We start from the raw sequence: 12,839 nt of genomic DNA on the forward strand, positions 1-12,839 counted from the left end.
ATGAGATTTTTTTGTCAGTGTGATAATTCATCATAGTTGCCACTTTTTATTGGACAGATAAATAATCATGCAAATTAGCAATGAACATCTCATCAAGAAGTATATTCATGCTTACAGACGCAAAAAACCTAATGTGTCTTCAGAAGTTGAGAGTCTTGTCAGCTAAGGCACTGTGCATTTTGCTAACCTGCTTTTGTGAAGCCCATTTAAAGCTAATCCATTTCAGCAGTTAAACCAAATTAACTTATCTGTGGAGAAGAGTATCTGAAAAAGCGTTATTTCCCCAACTCATACATACAAGAAGCACATATAAGGACTAAATCTAGTAGTCTCACTTAACACATAAGAACTGAAAAGCATTTACAGCTTCTTTATTGCCACTGAATTTTTCTAGAAATAAATGCTCTAAAAGAGGCTTCTGTTTTCCAAACCCAGACTGATACTGAAGGATAAAAGAATACACTTTCGTGAGCCTCAATGAGATGAAGATATCCCCCTTTTGGCAGACAAAAGCCACTGGCTCAGCTATCACTCGAGAGAGCACAGTTCTAAACAAAGGGACAGCCCGTATAAAACGTGGTGTTTGTGGGCAAGTAGAAGATTTTAAAATGCACATATAACAATAGGCACATTACTTTTAATATTAAGTGACAGGCAAAAAACTCAACTGCAATAAAGTCCAATTGAGATAGGAAATTATTTTTGCTGAGAACTGTTGAAGAAAACACATATTCAAGAAAACACATCAATAAGATGCATTACAGTTGAAACCAACGCTGGTTATTCGATACAATGAGACTTTTAAAAACTGATTAGAACAGATGTGAACAAGTCGAAACAGAAACAACAGAATATTTTGAAAGTCTAAATGATAAAACCTTTTCAGTGAAGAGAACTGCACCTTCGCACAGAGTATGAGAACCTTATAAATGTAACACAAAAGGTTACAGTTGAGTATTCCTTTAGAAAACCCAAAAGTCAAGACTGAGAAAACACCTGAAGTTTCTCCACTTATTATTACTCTAGTTACTCCCCAAACACCACCTAAAGTTTAAGACAGTGTTTTATTGATGTAGTTTCCAAGATTTGATTTACAGACACTGTTTTCAGTTAAATGTCTGCAGAGCTGCTTGCAAGAAACTATAAACTTTGGAGTTCACTAATCCAGACCATCTGATCACCAGTGGTTCACAAAAACCAGGTCTTGCTAACAGCTTTTACCACAACGATTGCACATTTACTATATTAAATTCCTTGAATGCATAAAATCAATCTAAATACATTTTAATGAAATGTGACTTCATCCAGGTTTGAGCATTAATTTGGACAAATCATACAGAAGCTGAGAGGAAGTTATAAAAAAACCCCACCAAACTTCTGAGCATTGAGAAGGGAAGCATTCCCCACTGCAGGAGTTCTTTTTATCTGATTTTCACATCTACACCAGTCAGTCTCACTTCAATGGAAGTCTGATACAAGTAGGTAAGAGCTAGTGAGATTTACCTTCTCAATTTAAGTGACGCCAAATGCGACCCATCACATCAGTTACAAGCTTTTTGATTTTATAAACTGTTTCAATTAAGGTAAAAACTCAGTCTAAGAAGCTTAGTGAAAGAGAAAAGGACAGGTTTGTTGTATGAGATTAGCATGGATACCAGGCATAATAATGCCTAACTTCATTCTGCTAGAGATTAAAACAATTGGTCTATCAACAAATCCCTACACTCAGTTACTACAGTATTTGCAGTTTCCAGATTACACAAGCACAGAGGTAGCAACGTACAGAGTGGTGTCAGTTATGCTAAATCCACCTCGTTTTCATGCTTCTGCCTCTATTTCACAATCAAATTTCTCTCAAAGTGTGACACCCACCAGATACATAGAGAAATCCTACTTCTCTGCCTTTTCCAGTCTGAGACATTCTAAAGTTTGTTTTATTTTAAAGAAGTTACAGCAACTGCACATGCCCCAAACCACTCTTCCTGTTCCTGGCACATCGGAACTGACACTGGTTGAAAAAGCCCAACCTTCTGTGCTCTATGTGCCTAAATATGGACATGGACACAGCCTCGCTGCAGCGCAGGGGCTCCCCCAACGCCGCCCAGTCAGCTCCACTACAACATCTTTGTTCCTGATAATCAGCTAGGGTACACCCAACAATAAGAGAGACATTAAAACTTAAGGTAGGTTTCCTCCCTGCCCTTCCTCAACCTCCCTGCCCCTTTTTCTTTTCCCCCTTTTAACTTAACTGAGATACAGCTGTATTTGCCAGGGCTCTGACAGTTCCCTCCTTCAATCAACTGCCACACTGCTGCACAGCAAAAACTTGCTGGTAAGCAAGATGCTGTGAAACCACATACTTTGCCCTTACTCCTTGCTACACATCACTTATTTCAAGTTCAGCTATAAACTCCTTGTGGCAGGGAGACCCACCCTTCCTCTACATTCGTAACAGGTTAAAGCTTACTGCTCCAAAGCAATAAAAATGAAATAGTGAAGTAGATATTAAAAGCCCTTTTCACCTAAAAACTGCATGAAAATTTGGAGAGGGGGGAGGGAGAAGTAACATAAGACCTCCACAGTACATTTCCACTCAAAGACACCTTTGTTGCTAATCACAGGTTAAAAACAGAGCTTCCAGCAGTTACTTTTACCAGTGATTATACTATACAAAGTGCTAGAGCAGGAGCAAAGCTTTGTATATCACAGAATCACACGATAGTTTGGCTTGGAAGGGACCTTAAAGATCATCTAGTTCCAACCCCGCTGCTGTGGGTAGGGACACCTTCTACTACACCAGGTTGATCAAAGTCCCATCCAACCTGACCTTGAACACTTCCAGGGATGAGGCAGCCACAGCCTTTCTGGTCAACCTGTTCCAGTGCCTCACCACTCTCATACTAAAGAATTTCTTCCTAATACCGAATTTAAATCTACACTCTTTCAGTTTAAAGCCATACCCCTTGTCCTGCCGCTACATGTCCTTATAAAAAGTTCCTCTCCAGATTTCTTGTAGGCTCCCCTTTAGGTATAGAAGGCTGCTATAAGGCCTATTCTGAATTTCTGAGAGCACCCTTCCTTTCTTATAAAACAAATCTCCCACTCACAGGAACTTATGTTTAGCAAAAAAGTAGATGAGAAATCACTTTTGGGAGAAGGGAGCTTTTTGCTTCTACTCTAGGAGCAGTGAAGAGCTCAGAGAACCCTATTCCCAGAGCTGTGCCTTCTGCTGTAGTTCCTGCTGGTTCAGGAAGCCCTTCTGCAGGCAACTAAGCAAATGGCTTGGTCTTGGCCCACTGAACTCTATTTATGGGTAGCTACAGGGGTTTCTTACAATTAGTCTGTAGTTACAGAAATATTAACAGAGTGAAGCCTATTCAAACTAAGTAAGTTCCTATTCTCTCAAGACCCTGTAATTCCTACTTAATAACATGCAAGTCATCCTGGGATCCTGCGTGTACTACTTGGAGTGATACTGGACAAGACAGGTCTACCGAGTTCTGAGTTTGATTCAAACTCACATTTTGAGTCAGCTGAGATATTTTTCAATATGCAGCTTTGCTTTCTAATGAACAAAACTGCTCTGATGTCTTCTACCAGTCAAAATCAATTTTGTGTTGACACATATTGAAGCAGCACATCACGGAACACAGTGATTTGCAAGATACAATGACTGATGTCAGTACTGCAAACATTAACACAGGTTTTGAATTTGCAAACCCTTCAGTGTTTGATAATTAAAAAAAAAAAAAAAAGTAACTGGTTTTTTCCTTTGGACAGGCAGATACTTGGTATTACCAGCTCCAATTGCTCATTAAATTCTTAGGTTCGATACTTCCCAGGATGTTACACCAGCAGTTACAATACACCTTTTAAAATTAAAAAAGATCTGGTGGTGTTTCCTAAGTGGCATAAACTGACCCAATACCATGCTGCTGCTGCCACCAAAAGGCCTAATCTCCCTGCTGTTCCCAAAAGCCCTGTGATCCATTTTTATGAACTACTTTGTATCACCAGTGCTCATCTATTTTGTGAGCCTCCAGAGAAGCAAATTGATCTTACTGAATAATAGCTTTAGAAGGTGGCAAGAACATAGCAACCAATTCACTTATAAAGAGAGCTAAAGTAAGTATTGCTTCTTGCTGCTAACAGTTTAGTGAGGTGAATAAGCCTTCAGCCAGCCAGCCAAACACTGAGAAGGTATATGTGAGAAAGTGATTACCCCATATCAGCAGCAATCTGTCTTCTCAGCATCTCATGAAACCTCACCCACACCCATGCGTATCATTTCAAATACTGAAGAATCATCCCAAAACATGCAGCATCTCACACAAACATGGAGCAAAGGCAGTGACTCTCTGGCTGAGAGGGAATGAATATGAAAAAGTAGTGTTGCAACTGCTTTCCTACCAAACTCATCTGAAAAAACGCATGGTAGTATTCAATCAACTTCTGCTTCTGGGAGAGCTGAGGAAGAAAACACTGCAGAAATGTGGTTCTGTAGCACAGGAAAGGAGGGGCGCATTCCATGCCTATGGCTTTGACTGAACAGACATTTCCTTCATAGCAATGCCTGAAGCTGCATTGCAACTGTAGAATGTGTGTATAATTGAGGAAAACACAAGTATTTAGAAGCATGTAACAGTACCAGCACTTAATAGTGGTGCAAAAAGTAATTCTTATACAGTGTGAGGTATTCTAGCTGCATTCTTTCTACCTGAAGAACTGGCTTGGATAATGAGATTTATTTTCACAAAAATAACCATTTTGAAAGGTGCTGACTACTTCACTGTAGGGCCTTTCAGCAGCAGTGTATCTGAGTATCCATCTTATAAGTCTCCATCTTAAAATAGCTTTATACATCACATCATATTAAGATAAAGGATAAAAAAACGTAAACACAAACAAACAAACAAACAAAACAATCAAACCACCCCAAAGAGAACTTCTGAAAGTCATTGTATCAGGTACGGATAGCAAACAGGAACACGAAAGCAATGTGTGCTACGTGGGTAATAACTAGAAACTAATTATTTGGGTTTAACTAGAAAAAAATTAGAGAAGTTAAATCTGCCCCATGTAATTTTGCAGTTCGCCTAACACACGTGCTCCTCAGCTACAGCAATGAGACCTCTCTTGCTCATCAGTCTTTAAAGATTGGTACCTACCATACCCTAAAAAGCACTTGGCTCATATTTGCAAAGCATTCTTCCACCACAAAGCCTAAATTTTTAAAGTGATCCTTCCTACTGCTCCAAGATCGTTATTTATAATTCACAGAACCATAGAACATCAGGTTGGAAGGCTCCTCAAGGATCATCTGGTCCAACCTTTCTTGGCAAAGCATGACCTAAGACAAGATGTCCCAGCACCCTGTCCAGCTGAATCTTAAAATCTGGGGAATCCACCACTTCACTGGAAAGACAATTCCAGTGGCTGATTCTTCTCACTGTGAAAAATTTTCCTCTTGTTCCAGCTGGAATCTCCCAGGAGCAACTTGTGCCCATCACCCCATCTCTTTTCTATGTGACTCCCTATGAAAACGGGAGTTTCCACCTTCTTTGTAGCCACCCTTTAAATACTGGACATCAAGCCTGGATTTAACAGCAGTGGGGGGAGAAGAGGAACAGTATCAGAGCTTGCTCTATGAAAAATGCCTTTATTAAAAGGCCAGGTTGGATGGGGCTTTGACCAACCTGGTCTAGTAGAAGGTGTCCTTGCAGGGGGTTGGAACGAGATGATCTTTAAGGTCCCCTCCAACCCAAACTACTGCAAACAATTCTATGAAAATTCACAGAATAGGGTGACACATTAAAGGTATGCCTTCCCCCCCCCCCCGTTTAAATGTCTTAAAATGCTCTCTTGAAGACAGAATTAGCTTTAAAGTTTTAATGCCTTCTGTCAAGTTAAAATATTTGAAATATTTTACATTTCAGAAGCTTTTACTCAAGAATTTAAATAAAGTAATTTCCATATGCTGAAAAATCTGCTTTCATTTCTGCATGGACAGTTCAAAGCCCTTTACATCCTGCTTGCAGAAACTAGAAGTGAATATTACGCAGTGCTGCCCAACAAAAACACACTGATTTGCACCATAATGTGGCTAAAATCCTTATCGCACTCCTTTTTGACTGCCAACATTCAAATCAACCAAGGAGGCTATCTATCTCATAGCAGTACTGTAGCTTTATGACTGTTGGTGAGCAACAGAACCTTATTTATCACAAATTATTGTTTCTAGTTTCACTACTGGATTTGCCAATAATTTGTTCTATTGCCTTATCTATTTTTTGTTCAATTTGTTTCTCTTATCTACTTAATGCGGCTTCCTGGGTAGCAAGCTTCCACAAAGGCACAAAGCCTGCAAGAACAGGGCTTTTGATGGTCCTGAGGTGCCACTGCATTACAAACACTCCATGACATGGTAAAAGTCATAATCTACAAAAAGTAAATCATTTCCTCAAACTATTAGTAACAAAAGAATACAGGAACTGCAGTTTTTGAAATCGCTGATCTTATATTTAGAATAACAGGTTTCAATTTGTATTCATCTTCAAGCTTCAAATAATTATTTTTGACTAATAAAAAATGCAGACGTATTTGCATTGCATAATAACTCTCTACGGAGGTGCACAGTGAAAACACAAGCAACACTGGACACAAGTTGCAATACCTCCACACTGGGAAAAGTTTCCGATCATGGAAGTAGTCAAATATTGCAACATGTTGCCCAGAGGAGCCTGTGCAATCTCCATCCTTGGAGATACCCAAAGCTGAAAGAGCAAGTCCCTAAGCAACCTGATCGAAGTTGGCCTGCTTTGACCAAGCAGCATTCCAGTTACCTCCAGAAGTTTCTTCCAGCCTGCATGACTCTACAAATAAATGAAGTTACTATTTCCAATTATAACGGTATATAATATTTTTTTCAGACAGTGTTGAACAAATCAAACAGAAAATATGCTTAACCATAACTGAGTTATTTCACATTTAAGTATTAAAGGTTTTTCAACCTTTCACCACAACCTGCAACAGCATTTCCAGTTCCATACAGAACTTAAATATAAACAGGAACCAGAGAGCCCACAAGTTCCTCCTGCTAGACACACTTGCGAAGCTGCACTTTTCAATGTAAAACAAAGTGCACACTGATGAACTACAAAGAAGGCACATTAAGGACACTTGCAAAACTTTACCTTAACTGTACCTTATAGGTTAAAGTGCAATTATACCCAGAAAAGGCTTTTTAAATCCTCCTTCTACTCCAACACATTCTGCCTCTAGTCATACATGGTCTCCAAATCTCATTCAGGGCAATTCTAGAAGTCAGAATTTGAGATTTTTCCAAAACAAATGATTTTGAGAACCTGCACTGCTTTAAAACATGTAAAGATTTTCAAAAAGTACCTTTTTTTTTTTTTTTTTGGTCAAACGAAGATCTGCTAATGCTTCCAAAGCAGAAAAAACGGTTTATGTTTGCACTAAGGATACACCTGAACCTCCCACACTGGTGGGCTTGTACGCGCAAGTGTGATCTCCTGTCAATGTATTATGTGTTAAAGACAAAGTTACACATGTGAGAGAATACATCTTACTGGCATAGACCTTTCATCTGAAAACAGTGACTAAAGAAACAATTGTTCTTTAAACAATGTGTCAAAACTACTCGGCAGAGTTTGTTGGTGTAAGACATCCACCTTTATTACTTTGATTTGTAGGTTTTGACATGTAATTCAAGAAGTTACAAAGTTACCCAGTGCACCTGGAAATACCTGGAAGCAGTGCTGGCTCATTTTCACAAATGGGGCTACTTCCTCGTCAGGAGAGAAGTTTTGCTTTGCTCTAAAAACAGCAAGCTGACCTACTGCTAAATCCCACCTTCCTGAACAAGTGGAACTACCAAGAGATAACCTTACTGAAAGACATGTGGTTCCTTTCTTTTCTTTTTTTTTTTTTTACAGATCATGTTTGACAATTCCTGTATTCATAGGCTCAGCACTTGAAGGAATGCAAGAGCTAATTTTGAATTAAAAAAAAACAGAGATGTGTTATCTTTTCCTACAAGGATTCTCTCCTTTCCTCCCTGAAGGCATCCCAATTTTCTCAGGCTTTATTTTGATATCAACACAGCTATTTAACCCCTATGCACCAAAAATGGACTGCAGAACACTGGTTTTATGATTTAAATAGTTTTAGTCTTGTTTTGCATTTGCACTGTTGTTTGTTAATGAATATTTACATTAGTAAACACAACTTTAACAGTAAAATCAGTACCTTCCACTAATCATTGCCTATATTCATGTAGATAAATTGTAGCTTTTATATTCCCACTAATACACTCATTAAATACATTTTTACATGTGGTTATTAGTTTCACGCAGCCACAGGTAGGAAAACAATTTCTACAGAAACCTGAATGAAATTAAACTGCAAAAAATGATTACTAGACTTTAACAAAACTACTTCAAATATGCTGGATAAACAAATAGGTTTTGCATTCAAAACTTATTAAGTAAAGATGCATTACCCTTAGGAAGGGTGCAGAAACAATGACTTCCCATTGCTATCTCCCGTAAGAGTTCAGGGCCTCAAGACTTCCACCTCTCACACCTCATTTTTATTTATAGGCTGAAGCAAACAATCTTATGTTATTCCACCTATTTAAAAGCTTCTGAACTTTCAGTGACCTATGTGAACAAAGTGACCTATGGAACAGCGTATCTCACAAAAGCTGGTTTTAGCACTGGAAAATCCCTGGTACTGGATGCTAAACCCAGTAACTTTCACTGGCAATGGCCCAGCTTTGTATCTTTCAATGTATACAAATCTTACACGCCATATTTACTACAAATAGTTCTCAGATTTTTTAAAAAAGAGCTTTTTCAAATTTATCCTCATGCTGTCATCATTGAAAGATAAGCAAAGCTTCAAAAATCTAAAGCAAAAATGTGAATCTAAGGAACAAGACTGGGTTCTAAACCAGTTATGCAACCTTGCATATTGAAATCACCTTCTTTCTGGCAACTGGCTCTTCTCCTTCCTTGGTTTTAAAGTTTCTTTACTCAAACTGCAATCCTCTGTTTGCTATGAACTATTCCAGTTCATGCCCTTTCTGTATTCTCATTTATGCTAAACACTGCAAGTTTTAAACCTGAATTACGTTAGAGCTAAATACAGCCATCCTAAACTGACTACTAGATAGCAACAGGAAGGCATAGCTGCTATAAATGGAATTGCTTACTGCCTTTGCAACACTTCAATCTATTGACTATACACGAATCAAGATGTGAATCGAAAACCTTTCAGAACCTGTATCACTGCACCACTTGATCTCCTACTTACTTAGGCTTTTACAGCAGTATTATGAGTCTGGGGGGACCAAAAAAAAAAAAAAAAAAATTTGTTTTGTTCACCTTCTTCCCTCCTTGAATTTCTGCAGTTTTGACCAGTGTCCCAGTTATGCAAAACTACCCACATTTGAAATTACTTCAAAAGCATACCATCATCTGAATCACCCTTTAATACTATCGGTTCTGTATCATGGGAGAAAAGTATACGAAGGAGCAATGTGATTCATCCCCTGTGAAAACGAAATGTAGGAGTAGATGCAGACAAGCATTATTTATAGTCCCAACTGGATGGGTGAGAAGGGAATGCTTTCCAAATGCTATCCAGCTTTTTTTTTTTTTTTTGTTTAGCTCAATAAAGTGAATGTTTGAGATAGCATTTTTAATGTAAAGTGATAGCACAACTTCAATGTATCAGAATTAAAATCTTAGGGCATCAGAAGACCTGCATGAGTATTTGCCTGCTTTTCCAAGAGTTTGTAGTGCTATCCATCTTTGCTTTAATAGCCAACAAAATATACTGCCAGGCTTGGAAAATTCCACTCATATAGGACAACCAATTTTATATGGGACTGAAGCAGATAAAAGAATCAATTTAAATCGGCAATGGAAGAGTGCTGATTCTATTCACTTATACCAAGGCGGGAAGTCTCTAAAAGGTCTGGGAGAAAAGAAAAACTGGAATTAATGGATAGAAGAAAGTTCAGAACTTTATTCTTTCAGTCACAAAAGCACAGGCAATGCTCCTCAGATCTTACAGAGGCAAGATAAAGCTATAATTGTATCTTTTATTATTTGACAGGGCAAATAAACAGGGCTCAAAATGAAACCCAGGAGGTACCCTCCGTGCACCAGGGAACACTTTTTTACTGCAAGGGTGACCAAGCACTGGCACAGATTGCCCAGGAAGGTTGTGGAGTCTCTATCCCTGGAGATTTCCGAAAGCCATCTGCACAGAGTCCTCAGCAGCCTGCTCTAGATGACCCTGCCTGAGCAGGGTGCTTGGGCAAAATGAACTCCAGAGGTCCCTCCCAACCTCAACCATTCAGTGATGCCAAGATAACTTGTAATCTAAGTATTTTCAAGCATACTCTCTAGGAACAACACACTGGATTCGTGTTGCTCTTATTTTCTGTATGAGGCTAAAAGAATCACGGGTTACCACATATACTTCTTGATTTCCTGACTACTTGTACCAACAGAGAGGTGGCATATGAATGTGAATTAAGCAGAGGAGGGCACAGTCTTAACGCCTCTTGGAAAAAAGATAATGAGATCCTGGCAGTACGCATCTCGGCATATCAGTGCATCTCTAGCTCTGAAATGTGGTCCTGTTAACCTCAAATGTGCAGAAAATCTGCTTTATTGTAATCCTTGAGACATACGAGACACTCTTCTAACTCCAAAGAAGTTTGAAACGTCATTTATTGATGTCTCCTACATTTAAGTCATCTCACAGCTTCCACAGTGATGAAACCCTACATTTTTAAAGTCAAAAATGACTGATACTGTGTGTTACATGACAGCACACCAGCACCATGTACACACACCACCACACCCTAGCTCTGAAACATGCAGCTGCCATGGAGCTGGATCCACCAGAGGAAGACCAAGGAGCACTGATAACTGAGGTCCTACTGAACACCCTGCTCCTTGTGAGATTTTTCTGGAAAAAATTGTCCTAGATTTAAGAAGTTTCCAACTGCCATAAAAAGAGATTACACGCACATCTCGTTAATTCTGACCCCCTTCTCTTGACCTTACACTTCCCCAATTTCTGTCCCCAAATAGGAAGTAAAACAGCCTTCCTCATCCCCACGCCAGCGCTCCTCCCCTAAACCTCCCGTATCCCACCTCCTCCCGGAGCCTGCGGAGTGAGCGGGGAGGCGACGGCCAGGGCTGGGCCGGTGCTGCGGAGCGGCCGGCTCGCACGGGCACGGCGCCTCGGAAACGGGAAGTGGAGGTGGGGGTAGCCGAGGGGAGAGTCCTTCCGCGTCTCTTCTCCCTCTCCCCACCGCCACCCGCCCGCTGTGCCCCCCGCCGCACACCGGGCGGGGCGGCGGCACGCCGTGACCGTGGTCGTCCCCGGCGGCAGCGGGGAGCCGGCAGAGCGGGGCCGCCGCCTCCACCGGGCACCGGGCCCCGCCCCGCGCCGGGCCCGCACCGTACAAGGAGCGGCGGGAGATGCGCCGGGGCCAGCCCTCCCCCCTGCCTCCCCGCCGACCCTCCGCCCGCCCCCCTCACTGACAGGCCCGGCCGTAGGGCGACGGTAAAAACACGAACCGCGGGGCGAGAGGCGAGCTGGCCCCGCGGCCTCCCGGCTCCGCGGCGCGGGAGGACAGCCGTGCGGCCCGGCTCGGCGCGGCACCCCAACCCAGCCCTACCTTCTCCTCGTCCGACAGCTGCTCCTCCAGGTCCGCCATCTTCCCGTCTGCCTCCGCCCGCCGCCCCCGGCTCACAGGCAGGAAGGGCGGGGCGCGCCGGGGAGGGGGCGCCGCTGCGCATGCGCTCGGCGGGGGTCGCGGTGTGAGGCGGTCTCCCCGCAGGGGTGGCGGCTTCCCGCCCGTGCCCGTGCCCGTGCCCGTGCCCGTGCCCGTGCCCGTGCGCCGGGCCGTGACGCGGTGTTCGCGCGGCGGAAGCGGGGGTCTCAGCCCGGGGCTGGGTGTCGCGGGAGGAGCAGGGCGGCAGGGCCCGATGCGCCCCTCAGCGCGCCTGCGGGTGAACAGTGGGGCTTACCTTCTCTGCTTTAATAGCGAAATGAGGCGTTTAAGTCAGATCAGTGGAAAGCTGGGCAATTGAAACCGGCGCGGTGTCACACACCCCCCGGCAGCATGCTCAGTGCGGGTCAGTGCCGCAGGGCTGGCGGGAGCGCCGGGTGGTGTGGTGGAAGAGACTCTGGAAAAGTTCACTTTGGTACCAGCAAGGGAGACCGGGGAAATAGATTGTGTGAAATTGTTTGTACTGTAGGAGGTTGGGCATGGAAAAAGAATGTGGTCAATGGGAGGAAAGGAAAAATAAATATCTTGGAAATTTCACAGAATCAACTAGGTTGGAAAAGACCTTTAAGCATTGAGTCCAGCCTTTATCACAGGACTGCCAAGTCCACCACTAAGCCATGCCACTGAGGGCCTCGTCTAAACAGGTTTTGAACACTTCCAGGGATGGTGGTTCCACCACTGCGCTGGGCAGCCTGTTCCAATGCCTGTGCACCCTCTCTGTGAAGAAATTTTTCCTAATATCCAATCTAAACCTCCCCTGGTGCAGCTTGAGGCTATTGCTTTGTGTCATATCACTTGTTACCTGGGAGAAGAGACCAGCCCCCTCCTGGCTCCATCCTTTCAGGCAGTTGCAGAGAGCGATATGGTCCCCCCTGAGCCTTCTCTTCTCCAGGCTAAACAACCCCAGTTCCCTCAGATGTTCCTCATCGCACTTGTGCTCCAGGCCCTTCACCAGCTTTGTTGCCCTTCTCTGGACCCGCTTCAGCAACTCAATGTC

At 42.5% G+C, this 12,839-nt stretch overlaps 1 protein-coding gene across 2 annotated transcripts in view; it reads right to left on the minus strand.

Annotated features, from left to right (window-relative positions):
* Positions 1 to 11,837, minus strand: part of CAPZA2 (capping actin protein of muscle Z-line subunit alpha 2) — a 33,129-nt gene extending 21,292 nt beyond the window's left edge. Inside the window, exon 1 of one of the 2 annotated variants that reach the window (XM_030478385.1) lies at positions 11,729 to 11,837. In XM_030478385.1, coding sequence (XP_030334245.1) covers positions 11,729 to 11,767 — 39 coding nt within the window. In that variant the 5' untranslated portion in view covers positions 11,768 to 11,837. The remainder of the gene's footprint in view (positions 1 to 11,728) is intronic. The other variant, XM_030478383.1, reaches the window with a different exon arrangement.
* Positions 11,838 to 12,839: the final 1,002 nt, after the last annotated feature.

This window comes from Strigops habroptila, chromosome 3 (assembly GCF_004027225.2).
Source record: "Strigops habroptila isolate Jane chromosome 3, bStrHab1.2.pri, whole genome shotgun sequence".
Taxonomy (NCBI): Eukaryota; Metazoa; Chordata; class Aves; order Psittaciformes; family Psittacidae; genus Strigops; species Strigops habroptila.